The 23,153-nt window shown below is 38.2% G+C and overlaps 1 protein-coding gene across 4 annotated transcripts in view; it reads left to right on the forward strand.

Moving 5' to 3' along the window:
* The window catches only part of ICA1L (islet cell autoantigen 1 like), a 90,370-nt gene that overhangs the window by 42,167 nt on the left and 25,050 nt on the right, over positions 1-23,153 (forward strand). For 3 of the 4 annotated variants that reach the window (XM_078451005.2, XM_078451003.2, XM_078451004.2), the window contains exon 11: positions 17,910-18,164. The exons of the other annotated variant lie outside the window; for it this stretch is intronic. In XM_078451005.2, the coding sequence (XP_078307131.1) occupies positions 17,910-18,164 (255 nt within the window). The remainder of the gene's footprint in view (positions 1-17,909; positions 18,165-23,153) is intronic. 4 annotated transcript variants of the gene reach the window in all.

Genomic DNA, 23,153 nt, shown 5'->3' on the forward strand with positions numbered 1-23,153 from the left:
TTAGAATAATACCTTCTAGGCCCATGTATTGTCATGAATGGCAAGATTTCATTCTTTTTTATGGCTGAGAAATATTCCATTCTGTATGCTTATGTGAAATAATATCCTATTTTAAGCTGATAAGAACTTCAATACCATATAGAAACTCTATGCATTTCTCTCCCTCACCTTTTAGGTTACTAATATTATAATTTCCATCTTTTTCATTGTGTATCTAATAACAAATTATTATAGTTATAGTTATTTTTAAGGTTTATTTTTGACTTTTAAACTAGAGTTGAAAGGGGCACCTGGGTGGCTGGTCGGTTAAGTGTCTGACTTCTGCTCAGGTCATGATCTCTTGGTCCGTGAGTTCGAACCCCATGTCGGCTCTGTGCTGGCAGCTCAGAGCCTGGAGCCTGCTTTGGATTCTGTCTCCCTCTCTCTGCCCCTCCCCTACTTACACTTGTGCGTGCACACGTGCTCTCCCTTCTCTCAAAAATAAATAGACATTAAAAAAAAAACCAAAACAACTAGAGTAGAAAGTGATTTATGCACCAGTATTCCAATATTATAGAATGTGCCTTTGATTATATATTTACCCTTTCCAACAAGTTGTATATGTTCATGCAGTTTTACGGGGTTTATTTAACATCCTCTCATTTCAGCTTGTAGACTATCCTTAGCCTTCCTTGTAGGGGAGGTCTAGTGGTGATGAACTTTCTCAGCTTCCATTTCTTTGGGAAGGGCTTTATCTCTCTTTCATTTCTGAAAGAGAGCTTTGCTGGGTATAGTGTGCTTTGCTGAGTTTTTTCTTTCAGTATTTTGAATATATCCTACCGCTCTCTCCTGACCTATAGTTTTCCCTCAAAATCTGCTTACAGTCTTATAGGGGCTCCCTCATATATGACAAGTCACTTTTCTCTTGTTACTTTCAAAATTCTATCTTTGACTTTTGACAACATAATTATAATGGTTTGTTGTCTCTGACTAGGTGAAGCTGCTGTTCATGCTGAGGTGGGGGTGGCCCACTGGCTCTATTGTGTGTTTAAGCGGTGCTGTTGGCTGGTAGGGCTGTGCTCTGAGGTCAGGCAGGGTCACTAAGCAGGGTTTCACAGTCATCTCTGGTCAGGCAAGGTTACTGGGTATGCTCCTTGGCCAAATGGTGCCACTGCCCAGTCTCTTCATTCAGGCAGGGTTGCAGGCAGGGCTTCATGGTCTGATGTGGCCTCAGCCTGTGCTTTGTGATTAGGCAGAACTGCAGAGGCTCAGTTCTAAATAAGGCAGAATGGTGGCTGTGCTCTGCTGTTGGGCAAGATTGCTAGCCATGCTTCCTAGCTGGGCGGGCCTCATGCTGTACTTCATTGGGCAGGGCTTGAGGCTCTGCTTCACAGAGGGTATGGTCACTGACTGGTCTCCCTGCCTGGGTGAGACTGCAGGCTGTACTCAACAATTGGGCATAGCCATCAGCTGGGCTCCAGTGCCAAGCAGAGCTATAGACTGGAGTTTGCTGCTAAGCAGTGCTGTAAGCTGGGCCGTGATGTTCCCCAGGGTTACCATTAGAGCTTGCTAGTGAGGTAGGCTGCAGGTTATGCTTCCAGCTTGGGGGGTGTTGCTGACTTGCTTCTCTGGGTGGGTGGGTGATAGGATATGCCCTGCAACTTCCCAGGGTCTCATTGCAGGCTTCCTGGTCATGTGGGACTGGAGGCTATGCTCAGCAGTGAGTTAGCTTTCTAGGAGTACCTAATCAGAGGGTCTACTTAAGGGAATTTTTAATTTCTCTAAGATAAGGACTTCTAATGTAGACGTTTATTTCATAGTTGTATAATTAAGTTTCAAGCTCTTCCTCACATTTAAATTCATACTTTCTTTTTTTTATAAATACATGTTATATATACAATCATATATATTCAATCAGTGTGGCTTTGGAGCCAGAATAATCAGGGTTTGAGTGCCGGCTTTTTAAAACAAGTCATTTATACCTCATTTTTCTCATCTGAAACAGGAGTCATATACTCCTACCTTACAGAGACATTAGGGCTAGAGATAATATTTATAAACTACATAGCACAGGATAGGTGACAGTAAATATGAGAGGCATTTTTTTTTTTTTTTATAAAGTAGGCTACATGCCCAGCACAGAACCCAATGCAGGGCTTGAACTCATGACCCCAAGATCAAGACCTGAGCTGAGACCAAGAGTTTGATACTTAACTGACTGAGCCACCCAGGTGCCCCATGTGAGAGGCATTTTTAAGTGTACACGTAAATACAGATCGTACTGAAAAACAATTTAAGAAGCCATAATAATTATGGAATTCTATATTTAACATAGCTTCAAATGTATGTTCCAAAAGTTAGCTACTTCTGTATACATAATCCAGTACCCAGGTAGAGAACATTTTTTTTAAAGTTCCAAATGAAATATAATGGATATTGGTGTAGTTTTAACATTCATTTGTAGCATTATTTAATCTTTTAAAACCTGCTGTATCAGTAGTTATATCCACTTTTTAATTCCAAATGTTTATTTGTTCCTTTTCTTTTTTTCTTAATTAATTTTGCTAAAGGTTTATTTATTCTTTCAACAAATCAACTTTTGGTTTTGTTAATCCTGTCTATTGAATCTTTGTTTCTGTTTCATTAATTTTAGTTCTTTATTATTTTCTTTTATTATTTTTTTTTGTGTTTTAAGGCTAAAATTTCCCTTTTTCTGTATCCCACAAGTTTTTTTTTTTAAAAAACCTTATGAGGTATATTTTATATATCATAAAACTCATTCAGTTGTACACTTCAGTAATTTTTAGTTACTACTGAGTGTTTTAACCATCTCTATAAGTCAGTTTTAGAACCTTTTCATCCTCTCATTAATAAGATCCCTCACATTCATTTGCTGTAATACCCATTTTCATTCCTAGTCAACAACTAATCTACTTTCTCTCTGTATAAATTTGCCTTTTGTGGACATTTCATATTACTAGAATCATGTAATATGTATTTGACTTTTTTCACTTCATGTAACACTCTTGAAGTTCATCGCTGACGTAATTTGTGTTGGTATTTCCTTTTTATTGCTTAATCTATCGTATGGATGTCCATAAACTTTGATATATGGTATTTTCATTATAATTTGATTTAAATTGTTTTAAACTTTTCCTAATACCTTCTGTGATCTATGGCCATGAGTGATTTTAAGCTGTGTTTCTGAAATTGCCAAATTAAGGAGATATTGAAATTATTTTTTTTGTCATTGATTTAAAACAAAACTTTTGTTTATTTTCAAGAGAGAGAGAGAGCGAGCACAAGCAGGGGAGGGCAGAAAGAGGGAGACACAGAATCCGAAGCAGGCTCCAGGCTGTGAGCTATCCACACAGAGCCTAACATGGGGCTTGAACCCATGAACCGCGAGATCATGACCTAAGCCAAAGTTGGTCCCTTAACCGACTGTACCACCCAGGCACCCCGTCATTGATTTTTAACTTAATTTCATTATGGTCAGAGAATGTATCTTTGTGATACTGATTCTTTGAATTATTGGGACGCTCTCTATAGCCTAAAAAGTAGCCAGTTGTTCTAATTATCCCATGTGGTTGAGAAGAATATGTGTTCTCTAACTGTTGAATGCAGAAGCCTGTGTGTCTATTACACCAAGCTTATTATTTGTGCTTCTCTAAGTCTTTTATATCTTTACTAATTTTTAATTTATTTGATGTATCAATAATTGGGAAATGTGTTTTGAAATCCCTGCTATTGAAGTGGATTTTCATTCTCTCTGTAGTTTTTCATTTTTTATATTTTGAGGATTTTGAAGTGATGGTTGCATATAAATTTCGAATTCTTATATCTGTTCAGTGAATTAATCTGTTATCAATATAATGACCCTTTCTGTCCTAATAAGACTTCTTGGCTTAAAGTTTCCTCTGTAAGACATTAGCTTAGCTTAACTAGTTTATATTTTTGTTAGTACTTGTTTTCTTCTATATATTTTGCTAAATAACCCTGAGTTCCTTACACCTTTCTTTTGATTTTGTTTTTCTTTTGATTACTTTGGTTGATTTAATTTTTTCTATTTTCTTTTGAGTTTTCCAAACTGAGCATCAAATTTTATAAGAGTGTAGTACAGATATTACTGCCTTGTCCTTAGATGTATTCCTCCCTCTAAGCTCACTATACATCAGCAACACTATTCATGTTGTGTATAGGAGACATTTATATTTCATTTATCTTTTTGAAAAATGCCCTTGATAATAGTTGAAGATGTCAAAATCTTAGGCTTTTTGTTTGGTTATTGGTTTTGTTTTTGTTTCTGGTGTCTGTTTTTACTAGGTTGCAAATGAGGTACAGGTGTATTATGTGAGAAACTGGCTCCTGAATTAATAATGGGGCATAATTTATCTCAATATACACCTCATACTTGGAGATAGTTTTTAAAAAAAAACACACAATTTTTTTCTGCCTGAAGAGCTTTGGTTTGTAGGGTCTTTTTTTTTTTTTTAACTTGTTTTATTTTTTATTTTTTTAAATTTACATCCAAATTAGTTAGCATATAGTGCAACAATGATTTCAGGAGTAGATTCCTTAGTGCCCCTTACCCATTTAGCCCATCCCCCCTTCCACAACCCCTCCAGTAACCCTCAGTTTGTTCTCTATGAGTCTCTTCTGTTTTGTCCTCCTCCCTGTTTTTATATTATTATTGCTTCTCTTCCCTTATGTTCATTTGTTTTGTCTCTTAAAGTCCTCATGTGAGTGAAGTCATATGATAATTGTCTTTCTCTGACTAATTTTGCTTAGCATAATACCCTCTAGTTCCATCCACGTAGTTGCAAATAGCAAGATTTCATTCTTTTTGATTGCCAAGTAATACTCCGTTGTATATATATGCCACATCATCTTTATCCATTCATCCATCGATGGACATTTGGGCTCTTTCCATACTCTGGCTATTGTTGATAGTGCTGCTATAAATATGGGGGTGCATGTGTCCCTTCAAAACAGCACACCTGTATCCCTTGGATAAATGCCTAGTAGTGCAATTGCTGGGTCGTAGGGTAGTTCTATTTTTAGTTTTTTGAGGAACCTCCATACTGTTTTCCAGAGTCACTGCACCAACTTGCATTCCCATTTAATTTTTTTAAAATGTTTACTTATTTTTGAGAGAGAAAGAGAGAGCGCATGCAGAGAGAGGGAGACAGAGAATCCCATGCAGGCTCTGGCTTTTGGCACAGAGCCCAATGCAGGGCTTGAACTCATGAAACCATGAGATCGTTACTGAGCCAAAATCAGGAGTTGAACACTTAACTTATTGAGCCCCTGGTTTTTAACATTCAAAAAAAACCCTTAAGAGTATGCTCTCTCTTTTTTTTTTTTTTCAACGTTTTTTATTTATTTTTGGGACAGAGAGAGACAGAGCATGAACAGGGGAGGGGCAGAGAGAGAGGGAGACACAGAATCGGAAACAGGCTCCAGGCTCCGAGCCATCAGCCCAGAGCCTGACGCAGGGCTCGAACTCACGGACCGCGAGATCGTGACCTGGCTGAAGTCGGACGCTTAACCGACTGCGCCACCCAGGCGCCCGGAGTATGCTCTCTTTTAGCACATATGTTTGATCTTTTTCTTGGTATGAAATCACTACTACTCTCACTTTGTTATAGGTGAGGAATGTGGAGAAGCTGCTTACACATAAAGTGAATATCTGTTGTGCAAAAACATGGAAATCAGGCAGAACAAAATATAAAATGGACTTTCAGAGAATGCAGAATTAGACACAGGTCCACCAGGGACGGGATAAGCTTTTGAATGTGAAAACTTTTTTATTAATTGATATATAAATGATACACTAGTTTCAGATTCACAGCATGATTTGATATTTGTATATATTGTGAAATGATCACCACAATAAGTCTAGTTAACTTATGTCACCAGACATAGTTACAAAAATTTTTTCTTGTGATATTTTAAGATTTATTCATTCAGCAACTTTCAAATATGCAATACAGTATTATTTACTAGTTGCCATGCTAGACATTACATCCCTATTATTTATTTATTTATTTTTAAATATTTACTTATTTTGAGAGAGAGAGGGGGAGAGAGAGAGAGAGAGAGAGAGAGAGAGCAAGCATGAATGGGGGAAAGGCGGAGAGAGAGGGAGAGAAAGAATCCCAAGCAGGCTCTGTGCTGTCAGTGCAGAGACTGAAGCAGGGCTCAGTCTCATAATCCATGACATATCCTGAGCCAAAGTCAAGAGTCAGATGTTTAACCTACTGAACCACCCAGGTGCTCCCACTTTAGTCACCTATTTTGCCTACCCCCCCCCCACCCGCCCCCATCCCCTGCCTCTGGCAACCTCCAAATCTGGTCTTTGAGCTTGGTTTTAGTTTGCCTTTTTTTTTTTTTTTAAATAAAATTTTGTAAATGTTCATTTTTGAGAGAAAGAGAGACGTGAGCAGGGGAGGGGCAGAGAGAGAGGGAGACACAGAATTCAAAGCAGGCCTCAAGCTCTGAGCAGTCAGCACAGAGCCGGATGCGGGGCTTGAACTCACGAACTGTGAGATCATGACCTGAGCCAAACACTTAACCAACTGAGCCACCCAGGTGCCCCTGTTCCTTGTTTTTTAAATTCCACAAATAAGTGAGATCATACAGAAAATGTCTTCTCGGGGCGCCTGGGTGGCGCAGTCGGTTAAGCGTCCGACTTCAGCCAGGTCACGATCTCGCGGTCCGTGAGTTCGAGCCCCGCGTCAGGCTCTGAGCTGACGGCTCGGAGCCTGGAGCCTGTTTCCGATTCTGTGTCTCCCTCTCTCTCTGCCCCTCCCCCGTTCATGCTCTGTCTCTCTCTGTCCCAAAAATAAATAAAAAAACGTTGAAAAAAAAATTTAAAAAAAAAAAAAAAAAAAGAAAAAGAAAATGTCTTCTCTGTCATATTTAACTTAGTATAATTCCCTCAAGGTCTATCCATGTTGTTGCAAATGGCAAGATTTCATTTTTTTTAAATGGCTGATTAATACTCCAGTGTGTGTGTATGTATATACATACATACATGTACATATATATGTACATATGTACATGTATGTGTGTGTGTATATATCTATATATATATGTATGTATATAGATATATCTCACATTTTCTTTGCCCATTCATCCATTAATGGACACTTAGGTCGTTTCCATATCTTGGTTATTGTAAATAATGCCAAGATGAACATGGGATGCATGTATCTCTTCAAGATAGTTGTTTGTTTGTTTGTTTTCAGATAAATAGCCAGAAGTGGCATTGCTGGATCATATGTGGTTCTGTTTTTAATATGGAGATATTCATACTGTTTTCCTTATAATGGCTATACCAATTTACATGGAATGTGAAAACTTTTAACTTTCAAGGGAACATAGATATAACAAAGGACCTGAATAATTACAATTATTACAATTACATTAAAAAATAATTTAATGTGGTCAAATTTATCAATCTTTTCTTTTATTGGATCTTGATTTTTGTCATATGCAAAACTCAGGTTAGAAAAAATCATTGATAGGGGCGCCTGGATGGCGCAGTCGGTTAAGCGTCCGACTTCAGCCAGGTCACGATCTCGCGGTCCGTGAGTTCGAGCCCCGCGTCAGGCTCTGGGCTGATGGCTCGGAGCCTGGAGCCTGTTTCCGATTCTGTGTCTCCCTCTCTCTCTGCCCCTCCCCCGTTCATGCTCTGTCTCTCTCTGTCCCAAAAATAAATAAAAAACGTTGAAAAAAAATTTAAAAAAAAAAAAAAAAAAGAAAAAATCATTGATGCTGTCTTCTAGTATTTGTGTACTTTTATTTTTTACATTTATTTATTTTGTTAATATTTATTTTGAGAGAAAGAGAGAGCAAGCATGAGTGTGGGGAGGGGCAGAGAGAGAGGGAAAGAGAATCCCAAGCAGATTCTGCACTGTCAGCACAGAGCCACGTATGTATAGGTGTATACATACATATACATATAATATGTATATACACGTTACATACATACACATATACAGTATATATATATATTTATATTTATATATATAAGTTGTATCTATTGTGTTACAGATCTTTCTTAACTTTAGGTGTAGTTACATCCTGATAAACCCATCATAAGTTGAAAATACTGTAAGCTGAACACTGAAACTAATATAGCACTGTATGTTAACTATACTGGAATTAAAATAAAAAATAAATGAAAACATTTTTAAAAATCAAAAAATCAAAAATGTATGTTCTCTTCTATACCAAAAAAAATGTAAGTCAAAATGCATTTAATACGTCGAACATACTGAACATCATAGCTCATCCTGGCCTACCTTAAATGTGCTCAGAACACTTACTTTAGCCTACAGGTGGGCAAAATGATCTAACGCAAAGCCTGTTTTATAATAAAGTGTTGAATATCTTGTGTAATTTATTGAATACTGTACTGAAACTGAAAACAGAATGGTTTTATGGGTACAGAAGTTTGTAAGTGTATCGGTTGTTTACCCTGTGATCACATGGCTGACTGGGATTTGTGGCTTGTTGCTGCTGCCCAGAATCGTAAGAGAATATTGTATTGCATATCACTAGCCCGGGGAAAATATTAAATTCAGCACTCGAAGTACAGTTTCTATTGAATGTGTATCTCTTTTGCATCATCATAAAGTCAGAAAATGGTAAGTCAAACCATTGTAAGTAGGGAACCATCTGTGTGTGTGTGTGCATATATACATATGTACCCACATATGTACATGTATATACACATACACACAAATGTAATCTTTATATATGGCTCTTTAAATTTTTACATCTCCCTTTTAATACATATTAAATATAAATATATATATATAATATAAATATAAATATAATATAAATATATTAAATATATCTCCCTTTTAATATATATAAATTATAAACTGATTTGGCCAATTGAACACTTAAACCAATAATTACAAAATATTAACAGCAAATAAGCATGCTAAATTTGTCCTTGTTCAACTTACCTTTTATGTGCTTTTGTTTCAGCAGCCAAAGATCACAAGGAAAACCATTATCAAATAAGAGAATTTGGAGCACCTCAGTTTTCTAACTCTGAAAATGGTTAAGAAATTATAATTTCATCATATAAATGGATAATGTATTATTTAAAATTCTTTAATTTAATACTTAATTCCTCAACATTAAAACCTGTATAGGTCTCTCTATACAGGAATCCAATACCTGTGCTTCTACTTTGTAGCACACTGAAGTGGAACTGAAGTCATTATTTGTTTTGTATGTTTGGGCCCTTGTCCAGATGTATCTGTGTAACTGTGAGGACCATGTCTATCTTACGGTCTAGTGTACCTCCGCTATCTAGCAGTTGTGGACACTCAGTAGAAACTACCTTGAATATCTTCCCCAAGCAGTTATGTTGCAGATATTTTCTCCCGCTTTGTCATTTGTCTTTTGACTTTTCATGTGGTTGTTTCTTGCCTTGTAAATTTTTAAAAATACTTTAGTGTAGTCAAATTTATCAGTCTTTTCTTTTATTGGATTTGATTTTTGTCATATGAAGAATCAGGTTAGAAAAATTCATTGATGGTGTCTTTTAGTATTCGTGTACTTTTTTTACATTTATTTATTTTATTAATGTTTATTTATTTTGAGAGAGAGAGGAGAGAGAGAGAGAGGGAGCGAGCATGAGTGTGGGGAGGGGCAGACAGAGAGAGGAGAATCCCAAGCAGATTCTGCACTGTCAGCACAGAGCCAGACTCAGGGCTTGATCTCACGAACCTTGAGATCATGACCTGAACCAAAATCAAGAGTCAGACACTTAACCGACTGAGCCGCCCAGGTGCCCCCACATTTAGACCTCCAATTCATTTGGAGTTTATTTAGCCATATGGTATTAGCAGTGGATTAAATGTTTTCTTTTATAAGTGGCCATCCTTTTATATCATTTTTTTTAAATGCCATCTTTGCCACAGTAATTTGAGATGACTTCCAATCATATACTAGGTTTCTGTTTGTATTTAGGTCTGTTTCTGGACTTTATTTATATTTTATTGATGTGTGCATGTACCAATGCCATGTGGTTTTAATTATTGAAATTTTCTTTTGTGTTATTATATCTGGTAGGGCTAATATCCTTTTCAGTATTTTCTTAGCTATTCTTGCATGTTTGTTTTTCAATATAAATTAAAAAAATTTTTTTTAATGTTTATTTTTTGAGAGAGAGAGAGACAGAGTGTGAGCAGGGGTGGGGTAGAGAGAGAGGGAGACACAGAATCCGAAGCAGGCTCCAGCCTCTGAGCTGTCAGCACAGAGCCCAACGCGGGGCTTGAACTCATGAGCTGTGAGATCATGACCTGAGCCGAAGTCGGATGCTCAACTGAGCACCCAGGTGCCACCCAGGTGCCCCTCAATATAAATTTTATATCATATTGTCCAGCTGCATAAAACCCATTGTTCCTTTTATTGTGATTATATTAAATGTGAAAAACTGACAGCTTGATGGTGCTGAGGCATCCTAACCAGAAACAAGGGACATTTTTCCTATTTGTTAAAATTTTCTTGTGTATCTTTTATATACAGGTTTTTTTAAATATAGGTTTTGAACAGTTTTGTTTTTTCTCAGTATTTTATCTTGTTTGTTGTCACTGTAAGTGAGGTTTTCTTTTCCATTACATATATGTGTGTGTGTGTGTGTGTGTGTGTGTGTGTGTGTGTGTGTGTAAATAATCTTTATGCCCAATGTTGGGCTTGAACTCATGACCTTGAGATCAAGAGTCACATGCTCTACCAACTAAGCCAGCCAGGTACCCCTTTCCATTATATTTTTAACTGGTTATTAATTTGTGTATATAAATAATGCTGTTGATTTTTTTAAACTTCTGATATTTATTTATCTATTTATTTTTTGAGACTGAGAGCAGAAGCTGGGGAGGGACAGAGGGAGAGAGAGAAAGGGAATCTTACGCAGTCTCCACACTCAGCATGGAGCCCAACATGGGCCTCTCTCTTACAACTGTGAGATCATGATCTGAGCGGAAATCAAAGAGTTAGAGCTTAACAGACTGAGCCACCCAGGTGCCCCAAAATTCTATTGACTTTTTGTATGTTAATATTATATGTTGCTACCTAGAATTTTTTTTATAGTTTGAGTTAGTTTTAGCATTGATTTTCTAGCATTGTCCAGGTATACCATCATGTCATATGCAAATAGATATAATCCTGTTTTTTCTTTACCAGTTCTTGTTACTGTAATTGATTTATTTTGTTTCATTGCATTGGTTACTACCTCCAGAACCAGTTGAATATTAGTGGGCATTTCCTAATTTTAGTGGAAGTTCCTGTAATGTTTCTGAATCAATTAAGATGTTGGCTTTTGAAATGAGGTATAGATTTTGTGACGTTAAAGAAGTATCCATGGGGTGCCTGGATGGCTCAGTCTGTTAAGCGTCCAACTCTAGATTTCAGCTCAGGTCATGATCTCATGGTTCATGAGATTGGGTCCCATGTTGGGCTCTGCGCTAACAACACAGAGCCTGCTTGGGATTCTGTCTCTCTTTTCCTTGTCTCTCTCTCTCTCAAAATTAATAAACTAGAAAAAAAGAAAGTATCCATACACTCCTAATTTCTTAAGAGTTTTATTAGGAATGGTTGTTGAATTTTTCCAACAGCTTTTTCCATATCTATGCCAGCAGTTATTTGATTTTTCTTCTTAAATGTATTAATATGATAAATTATATTAATAGGTTTCCTGATACTACACCATCTTTGCATTCCAGTTATAAGTCCAGCTTTGTCATTGTGCATTAATCTGTTGATATTTTATTTACTAATTCTGCATTGCAGTTGATTTCCCTGTGAAGACATTTAGGCCTGGTGCATTTTTTGTGTTTTCTTCTCAATGGAAATTGTTCTGTTTAACCTTTCTATATGTACTAAAATCAATTTCAGCAAATTATATTTTTCTCAAATTCTTTGTTTTGTCTAGATTGTCAGATATTTGTATAGATTTGTATAAAATCTTGATTTTTAACAGCTTTATTGAGGTGTAAGTTAAATACCTAAAAATTACCAATTCTGAGTGTAAGATTCTATGATTTTTCGTAAATTTATAGAGTTGTGCATGTTATCACCTCAGTGAATATTAGAATATTTCCCAAAAGCCTCTTGTACTTGTTTATAATCCTTGCTCCCACTCTGTCCTAGAAAATTACTAATCTGATTTCTGTCTCTCTAAATTTCCCTTTCCTGGACTGAAATTGTACAAAAGTTCGCCCTTTGTGTCTGGCTTTTTATGTCTGCCATTAAGCCTAATGTTTTTCTAGATTCATCCATGTTGTTGCAAATAGCAGTAGTTCATTACTTTTTCCCCCCTTGTTTTATTGAAAAATACACATAAAATTTACCATCCTACCCGTTTTAAGTGTATACTGGTATTAAATTGTGCAACCATCACCACCATCCATCTCTAACTTTTTTCATTATAAAACTGAAAGTCTGTATTCATTAAATGATAATTACCCATTCCCCCACCTCTGCCCCTAACACCCAACATTCTCCTTTGTTCTCTATGATTTTGGCTATTCCAAGTACCTCATGTAAGTGGAATCATATAGTATTTGTCCTTTTGTGACTGGCTTATTTCACTTAGCATAATGTCCTCAAGATCCATTCATGTTGTGGTATATTGCAGAATTTTCTTCCTTTACAAGTCTGAATAATACTCCATTATATGTATACACCACATTTTGCTAACTATAGTTTATTTGTATTTATGAATGTATTCCATTGTATGGTTATACCACATTATATTTATCCATTTATCAGTTGATGGACATTTGGACTCTTTATAGTTTTTGGCTGTTGTAATTCTGTTGCTGTGAACATTCAAGTACTTCTCCTAGTATAGACATAAGATTTATTTTTATTGGTTAGATCCCTAGAAATGGAACTGCTAGGTTATGTGGCAAATTTGACTTTATCTTTCTGAGGAACTGCTAAATGGTTTTGCAAAATGGCTCTACTACTATTTCATTCCCACTAGCAAAGTATGAGGGGTCTAGTTTCTCCACATCTTTGTCAACATTTGGTATTATCTTCTTAATCATGTACATTCTAGCGCTTTTAATTTGTGGCTTTAATTTGCATTTCTCTATCTATGATGTTGAGTATCTTTTCCTGTGTTTATTGGCCATTCGTATATCTTTGTTGACAAATCTGTTAAGATCTGTTGCCAATTTTTTAATTGGGTTATTTACCTTATTATTAAATTGCACAATTATTCTTCATACAAGTTGTCAGACATATGACTTGTAAATATTCTAGTCATCTTATTTTCTCAATTTTGCCTCTTGAAACACAAAATTTTTTTAATTTTATGAAGTTCAACTTAACATTTTTTTTCTTCTATGGGTTGTTCTTTTGGTATCACATCTAGATCTCCCTACCCAAGATTACAAAGATTTTCTCTTATGTATTCTTGAAGTTTCATAATTTTAACTCTTATCTGTGGGACTATGATCATTTTGAGTTCATGTATTGTGTGAGGTAGGTAAGGTTTATTTTTGTTTTTGTTTATTGCATATGTATATCTACTTGTACTAGTACCATTTATTGAAAAGATATTCCTTTATTCACTGTATTTTCTTGGCATTTTTGTTAAAATCAAGTGACCAAAAAAAATGTAAGGGTATGTTTCTGGATTCTAGTTTCTGTTCCACTGATCTATATACCTGACCTTGGTCAGTACCCTACTGTCTTGATTACTGTGGCTTTATAGTAAATTTTGAAATTAGGTAGTATAAGTCCTACAACATTCTTTTTTTAAAAATTTATTTATTTTTGAGAGAGACAGAGCGTGAACGGGAGAGGGGCAGAGAGGGAGACACAGAATTGGAAGCAGGCTCCAGGCTGTCAGCACAGAGCCCCACGGTGGGGCTCGAACTCACAAACCACGAGATCATGACCTTAGCTGCAGTCGGACGCTTAACCGACTGAGCCACCCAGGTGCCCCTACAGCATTGGTTTTTTTTTCAAAATTGTTTTGGCTATTCTAACTTGTATGCATTTCCATATAAATTTTACAATCATCATGTTGAATTCATACATCAGTTGGAGTTGATTGCTATCTGGACAATATTGTTCCTTCCAGTCTGTGAATGTGGAGATTTTTTCCTTATCATTGGCTTTCAGTGGTTTGCTTATGAAGTATCTAGATATGGATCTCTTTACATTGATTCTACTTGGGTTTTATTAAGCTTGTTGGATGAGTACATTGATGTTTTCAACAAATTTGGGACATTTTGTCCATTATTTCTTCAAATTCTGCCCCGCCATCCTTTTGAAACTTGTTTCAAATTGAAACTCTTATTGAATTATTGAATAATTCAATTGAAATTTGTTGAAACTCTTACTTCTGATGTTGGCCCGCCATTTCACTTAGATACTGTGCATGTTTCTTCATTCTTTTTTCTTTTCTCAGTTCTTTGGGTTGCATAATCTGTCAGTCTATCTTAAAGTTAGCTAATTCTTTCTTATGCTAGTTCAGATCTACTGGTGATCCTCACCAGTGAATTTTTCATTTCGGTTATTGTACTTTTTTTTTTTTTAAGTTTTTTAATGTTTATATATTTTTGAGAGAGAGAGACAGACACAGCGTGAGTGGGGGAGGGGCAGAGACAGAGACATAGAATCAGAAGCAGTCTCCAGGCTCTGAGCTGTCAGCACAGAGCCCAATGTGGGGCTCAGACTCACGGACCGTGACATCATGTCCTGAGCTGAAGTTGGATGCCCAACTGACTGAGCCACCCAGGTGCCCCTCAGTTATTGTACTTTTAAAACAAAATTTTTTTAAGTTTATTTATTTTGAGAAAGAGAGCGTGCACACGCAAGCAGGGAAGGGGCAGAGATGAGAGAGAATCCCAAGAGAGCTCCACACTGCCAGTGCAGAGCCTGACATGGGGCTCAATCCCATGAACCATGAGATCATCACCTGAGCTGAAATCAAGAGTCGGACACTTAACTGACTGAGCCACTCACATGCCCCAGTTACTGTACTTTTCAACTTCACAATTTCTATTTGGTTCTTTTTTGTAATTTCTGACTCTTTATTGATACTCTCTATTTGATACAGTATTGTCACAACACCTTCCTTTGCTTTTTAAAGATTGCTTTAACAAAATTTTCAGCTTTACTGAGGTAAAATTGATAAATAAAATTGTAAGATGTTTGAAGTGTGCTGATATAATGTTTACCTTGTGAGAGGATTCTCTCCATCTAGTTAGTTAATTACCCTATCTATGAACACACTTCCTTTACTTTAATCATACTGTCTTTTAGTTCTTTTTTTTTTTTTTTTTTTTTTTAATTTTTTTTTTCAACGTTTTTTATTTATTTTTGGGACAGAGAGAGACAGAGCATGAACGGGGGAGGGGCAGAGAGAGAGGGAGACACAGAATCGGAAACAGGCTCCAGGCTCCGAGCCATCGGCCCAGAGCCTGACGCGGGGCTCGAACTCACGGACCGCGAGATCGTGACCTGGCTGAAGTCGGACGCTTAACCGACTGCGCCACCCAGGCGCCCCTTTTAGTTCTTTAAATGTATTTATAAGGGTTGCTTTGAAGGTTTTGCCTGTTAATATGACATTTGGTTTGCTCTCACAGGCAGTTTGAGTTCCTGCCTTCTTGCCATTCTTTGGTCATACTTTACTATTTATTGTTTGTTTTGGCCTACCTTACTGTTTTTTGTTGGAAACTGGACATTTTAGATAATACATTTTAGCAACTTTGGCTACTGGTCTTCTCCTTTGGGGCTTGTTGTTATTATTTGCTTGCTTTATTTGTTTAGTGACAGGCTGGATTATTTTGGTGAAGTCTATCCCCCCTCCCCCAGCCCCTCAGCTCCCAACAGTGGAAAAGGAATACAGAATTAGGTTTACCCACAGTCACCCTGGGATGACAGTTTGTTTTGGTAAGGGTTCTCTTTGACAGTCCCTTTCCCTGATCACACCCAGCTGTTAAACACCACTAATTTCCATATCATTGATTTATTATTTTTAAGAATGCTCTGGATCATAGATTGTTCTACAAACAAAACCAGTAAAATTTGGACTCCTGTGAGAGGATATTTTCCAAGGTCACTGAGATTTATTCTTACCCTACCTAGGTAGGCTCGTCCCCATTGGCTTTTTCCCTGATTCTTTCAGGTAAACTAGTTGGCCTACATTTTAGCCTGTATGTCCAATGAGTCTTCCAATCTCTTCCCAATTGCTTTTCACCACAGCCTTCACTGTTCTGGGGAGTATCCTTAGGCTTGAATTTCTCTGTACTTTGTTGCAAAGGAAGTCAGTTCTTTGGGACAAGATTTGGAGCTATTTCATAGTCTGCTTCTCTCTCCAGGCAAAATCTCTAAGTTAGGGCTTTATCTGGGAATGAAAACAATGACATGTTTCTGTATGAGATCCTTGCTCTGGGAGCTGAGTGCTAAGTGAGGAGGGTGATGGTAATCTCAGGTCTTTTTGGCCTGCCTTTTCCTGAATGAAACTACCACATTATGAGCAGGGTCACATGACCCAGGGCTCCTGTATTCTCAGCATGCCACACCCAAATCATAGTCTCAATCTTATGACTGGGGTCTTGTTATCTGGGTGGGAAATGGGAGCTTGCACCTCTTGATTGTACTGTCCAGACTTAGCCAATAGGTAAGTGAGGACAGGATATGAAATGCTGATACCCTGCCCCTCCTGAGAACATAACTCTTGACTGAGACTTGTGGGAGCAGGAGCCCTATGTTCTTGGCTATACAGGGTGAGAGTGGAATTTCCATCTTGCTTAACTGGGAAGGGAATGGTTCTTAGTTCACTTATCGTAGTCTGAATTTTAATAGATTTTCTTGAGTAGGTGTTTCCTCATTTGATGTGTGTCCTTGGAACAATTTCTAGAGACTTTAATGATTGTTTTTTAAACATTTTTTACCAGTTATTTAAAAACTGGTATGCCTGTCCATAGACTTCCCCACTCTATCATGCTGGAAGCCTTTTTCATTTTTATCAGTAAAGGTGTTCAGGATTATTTTTTCTCTATTAATTGCTATTTAAGTATCCATGGATTATAACATGAAATGCCTTTTTTATTATTTTTCAGAAATTCCATTGCCCTTTCAACCAATAGTTGTTTAATAGAATGTATTTAAATTTACAAGTGGAAGAGCCTTTTAGTTTTTCAGTTTCATTTTTTAAATTACTTCACTTTCTTGGATGTTGTTTGTAGTATTTCCACTTTAAGAAACTTATTGATTTTTATGTGTTTGCTTTAGTATAATTTTGGTGAATTTTCAATGTGTGCTTGAGAGGAAAATATATTTTCTTTTTCTTTTTTTAAGATTTTATTTTAAGTAATCTCCACACTCACTGTGGGGCTCAGACCCACAACCCTGAGATCAAGAGTCACACGCTCTACTGACTGAGCCAGCCAGGCAGTCCAAGTGTATTTTCTGTTAGGTTTATTTACAAAACCTATCTTAGTGATTACTCTGTTTAGATTTTTTATATCTTTACTTTTACCTTTTGGGCATATTTTTTACTGAGAGTGGTATATTAAAGTCTACTGTTTTTTACTGAGAGTAATTAATTAAATAATTAAATTCTATGATCATTAATTTGTTTCTACTTCTTGCATCCCCTGTAGTTTCTGCCCTAAATAGTGGCTGCTTCATTATTTCACACTTAGATATTCATGACTATTGTATCTTCATTGTGAAATGTGGTCATTTTGATCTATAGCCTACCCAATTAGAAATAATTTCATGTAAACTTCCAGTCAGTTTAATTGTTCACTAAAATTTTGTTAAAAAATTATGTTAATGTATAAGAACAGTGAACCAAATTTGATTTGCCCTACATTTTACTCTCCTTTCCTCGAAAAGAAAAGAGCCATTCTGTTTTTATTTTCATTCAACAGTTGCAAAAGATTTACCTGTTGATTCACTGGAAGATGATTTTGAGAAGGAATTCTCATTTCTGAACAACCTGCTAAGTCCTGGTTCTTCAAGTACTAGTGAATTTACCCAAGAATGCCAGACTGCCTTTGGGAGCCCCGGCACCAGCCTCACATTCCAGGAGCCTTCTGTGGGGTCTGAGCCTCTTGCTCATTCTTCACGATTCCTTCCTTCACAGCTCTTTGATCTTGGCCTTCATGCTGTTGGAGCTTTCAACAGTAAGTGTCTATGAAACATTTGGACACCCATGACTTATTTTATCCTTGTGAAGCAAAACTATGTGCATGTGGATGCTAAAATCAACAAGGATATTGATTTTAACTTTAGTACTACTAGATAAAATCTGCAGTCACACGCATCAACTGAAAAAAATAACAAATATTACTACTGGAGTATATCAGTAAGACTGAAAAAAGGGCTGCTTTCCTCCCACCTCCACCAAACCCCACATTTTCTGTATTGACTTTCCCAGATGTCTTCTCAACATAGAAAATCAGTGTCTTATTTTAAACTCTTGACCTGCTAAGTTATCCCTACTTATGGCAGGTCATATTGTTTCTTCCATCTAGCAAAGCTTGGTGTGTTCTCTTCCTGTGGGTTTAGAGTAGATCCTGGCAACTCCTGGGCAAGGCAGCAGGACTGGAGGGTTGTGGTAGAAAGCCGGGGAAGGTTGTTTTCCTGAGGAAAGGGCCCTCTGCTTTGTGTTTATGTCAGGGACTCCCTCTACTGACCTGCTGTCCCAGCAACGTGTAATCAACCTAGCACCTTGGGAGTCATTTTGCTCCCCACTTCCATATTTGTTGCTAAGTGCTGTCAATTCTATTTCTAAAATATGTCTCCAATTTCATGCTTCTCCTTTCTTCCTCTATTATCAGAGGCATTTAGAGCCTTGTTTGGTTTCCTGGGCTGCTGTAAGAGTCCTCCTACCAGACCTCCCAAACCCCAGGTCATCTTCCATGCTTTCATGGAAGAGTTCTTTCTCCAAGAAGCAGATTCTGATGTCAGCACCCTGCTTACATTACAGTGAAGGACCATGGGCTCTAGGGTAAAACCCGTGCCTGCATTTCCACTCTTATCTCTTACCTTACTTCAAAATACTTATATGTTCTTTTCTAAATTTATTTATTTATTTATTTATTTATTCATTCATTCATTCATTGATTCATTCATTCATTTAAGAGAGAACATGAGTTGGGGAGGGGCTGAGAGAGAGGGAAACAGAGAATCCCAAGCAGGCTCCACACTGTCAGTACAGAGCCCAACCTGGGGCTCGAACTCACGAAACCGTGAGATCATGACCTGAGCCAAAACCAAGAGTTAGACACTTAACTGAGTCACCCAGGCACCCACAATCCTTTCCATTTTCTGTAAATGTATTGACTATTTTTAGATCCCTCTGAGACATCACTGCTTGTGTTGCTGCTTTGACTTATGATGTTCAGTAATAAAACATAGGCTTGAGCCTGTGTTTTAGGTTCCCAGTCCAGCATTTTCTCCATGGTGGCCAACCAACCCTTGAATACTTCTTCAGTACTGCCCAGTGGAGTGGTTTCTGCCACCTCTGGCCTCGCATAGTGCTTTATATGTTTTCATGGCTGTGATCATAGTTCATCTTGCCTTCTGTCCCTATCTTTCACCCCCTAGTAGATTTTATCCTTGAGAAAATGGTTCACAGCACCTAACAGTGTCTTAATGCATTGTACTTTGTATTAAAATACTTTGTTCATACCGTGTCTGCAACACCATCATACTTTGTCCAGCCTGCAAGTATTTCAAGGACACAATCTGTATGGTGATTTATCTTTGTCCTTTCTATGACAACAGCATAAAGTTAGCTCAATAAATAAAATAAATATCAGTTAGGGAAGCCTGGCTGCCTCAATTGCTAGAGCATTTGACTCTTGGTCTCAGGGTCATAAGTTGAAGCCCCACATTGGGCATAGAGCCTACTTAAAATAGAGGTGCCTGGGTGGCTCAGTAGGCTAAGTGTTGGACTTTGGCTCAGGTTACAATCTCTTGGTTGTCAGCACAGACCCCACTTTAGATCCTCTGTCCCTCTCTTTCTTTGCCCTTCCCCTGCTTGTGCATGCATACACACTCACATTGTCTCTCTCTCTCTCTCTCTCTCTCTCTCTCTCTCTCAAAAATAAACATGAAAAAACTAAACTAAGGAGAATAGGGGAGAAGATGGCGGTATAGGAGGACGCTGGGCTCACCACGTCCTGCTGATCACTTAGATTCCACCCACATCTGCCTAAATAACCCAGAAAACCGCCAGAAGACTAGCAGGACAGACTCTCCGGAGCCAAGTGTAGACAAGAGGCTGACAGAAGAGGGTAGGAAGGGCTGAGAAGCGGTGCGCACTACACAGACTGGTGGGAGGGAGCCGGGGGGGGGGGGTGTGTGTGGAGGGGCAGCCTACCCAGCAAGGCAAAGCCCCCATTCTGGCTTCCAAAAGTGGAGGGGCTGGACTGCATGAGTTCTGACAGCCAGCAGGACTTAACATCTGGAATGTTATAAGTCAACATTGGATTGCTTGGAGATTGGGAGGGCAAGAGGACACCGGGAGGGAGAGGTGTTAAGCCCTGGAAGACAGAGATCAGCTCGGTGGTGGGGAACAAAGGCACTGGCCAGCGTCATATCCCTCTCCTATCCCCCAGCCGAAATCCCAAAGGAACCAGTTCCCATCACCAAAGTTCCTTGCACCTCACGAACACTCAGTGCCGTGCTTCTGTCATCCATCCCTCTGAGGGTCTGCCTCCCTCCTGGTGCTGCAGGGCCCCTCCTGCCCCTGTGCACCTTGCGGATCCACCCTGGCTAATACGCCAGATCCCATCAAAGCAGCACCACAAGCCTGGCAATGTGCAAGTAGCCCAGACAGGGGCCACACCACTCCACAGTGAGTCCTGCCCCTGGGAGAGGGGAAGATAAGGTACACAGGGGTCTGACTGTGGCCCCAGCAGTGGGCTGGGGACAGACATTGGGTCTGACTGTGGCCCCGCCCACCAACACAAGTTACTCCAGACAGCACAGGGGAAGTGCCCTGCAGTTTGGCGCCACCCCAGGGACTATCCAAAATGACGAAACAGAAGAATACTCCTCAAAAGAAACTCCAGGAAGTAGCGGCAGCTAACTAATTGATCAAAAACGGTTTAAGTAATATAACAGACCATGAATTTAGAATAATAGTCATAAAATTAATCGCTGGGATTTAAAAAAGTGTAGAGGACATAGAGGATCTCTTGCTACAGAGATCAAGGGGCTAGTTTATAGTTTCTATAAACTATAGAAAGCTTATGAAGAAAATTGAAGAAGACATAAAGAAATGGAAAAACATTCCATGCTCATGGATTGGAAGAATAATATTGTTAAAATGTCAGTACTACCCAAAACAATCTACACATTCAATGCAATCCCAATCAACATTGCACCAGCATTCTTCTTGAAGCTAGAACAAACAGTCCTAAAATTTGTATAGAACCACAAAAGACCCCAAATAGCCAAAGTAATTTTGAAGAAGAAGACCAAAGCGGGAAGCATCACAATCCCAGACTTTAGCCTCTACTACAAAGCTGTCATCATCAAGACAGCATGGTATTGGCACAAAAACAGACACATAGACCAATGGAATAGAATAGAAACTCCAGAATTAGACCCACAAAAGTATGGGCAACTCATCTTTGACAAAGCAGGAAAGAATATCCAATGGAAAAAAGACAGTCTCTTTAACAAATGGTGCTGGGAGAACTGGACAGTAACATGCAGAAGGATGAAACTAGACCACTTTCTTACACCATTCACAAAAATATACTCAAAATGGATAAAGGACCTGAATGTGAGACAGGAAACCATCTAAACCCTAGAGGAGAAAGCAGGAAAAGACCTCTCCGACCTCAGCTGCAGCACTTTCTTACTTGACACATCCCCAAAGGCAAGGGAATTAAAAGCAAAAATGAACTATTGGGGCCTCATCAAGATAAAAAGCTTCTGCACAGCAAAGGAAACAATCAACAAAGCTAAAAGGCAACCAATGGAATGGGAAAAGATATTTGCAAATGACATATCAGACAAAGGGCTAGTATCCAAAATCTATAAAGAGCTCACCAAACTCCACATCCGAAAAACAAATAATCCAGGGAAGAAATGGGCAGAAAACATGGATAGACACTTCTCTAAAGAAGACATCCAGATGGCCAACAGGCACATGAAAAGATGCTCAATGTCGCTCCTCATCAGGGAAATACAAATCATAACCACACTCAGATACCATCTCATGCCAGTCAGAGTGGCTAAAATGAACAATGAGGAGACTATAGATGCTGGCGAGGATGTGGAGAAACGGGAACCCTCTTGCACTGTTGGTGGGAATGCAAACTGGTGCAGCAGCTCTAGAAAACAGTGTGGAGGTTCCTCAAAAAATTAAAAGATAGATCTACCCTATGAGCCAGCAATAGCACTGCTAGGAATTTACCCAAGCGGTACAGGAGTGCTGATGCATAAGGGGCACTTGTACCCCAATGTTTATAGCAGCACTCAACAATAGCCAAATTGTGGAAAAAGCCTAAATGTCCATGAACTGATGAATGGATAAAGAAATTGTGGTTTATATACACAATGGAATACTACGTGGCAATGAGAAAGAATGAAATAGGGCCTTGTGTAGCGACATGGATGGAACTGGAGAGTGTTATGCTAAGTGAAATAAGTCAGTCAGAGAAAGACAGATACCATATGTTTTCACTCCTATGTGGATCCTGAGAAACTTAACGGAAGACCATGGGGGAGGGGAAGGGGGAAAAAAAAAGAGGTTAGAGTGGGAGGGAGCCAAAACATAAGAGACTCTTAAAAACTGAGAACAAACTGAGGGTTGATGGGGGGTGGGAGAGAGGGGAGGGTGGATGATGGGTATTGAGGAGGGCACCTGTTGGAATGAGCACTGGGTGTTGTATGGAAACCAATTTAACAATAAATTTCATATTTAAAAATAAATAAAAAATAAAAAAACTAAGCTAAGATAAAATAAAAATCAGTTAAATCACTCAGTAAGAATTTAACCTAGAAGAAAGGACAGTATTATTTGATAAAGAGGCACTCTATCTAGGATAATTCAGATGTTTTGCTATAAAATTTTAGAAAACAATTATTCTTGCATACATATCTAACTGACCTAATAAAGATTTACAAACAGATTCATTTTCCACGTGAAT

The sequence above is a fragment of the Panthera onca genome, chromosome C1 (genome assembly GCF_046562875.1).
Source record: "Panthera onca isolate mPanOnc1 chromosome C1, mPanOnc1 haplotype 2, whole genome shotgun sequence".
In the NCBI taxonomy this organism is placed as follows: domain Eukaryota; kingdom Metazoa; phylum Chordata; class Mammalia; order Carnivora; family Felidae; genus Panthera; species Panthera onca.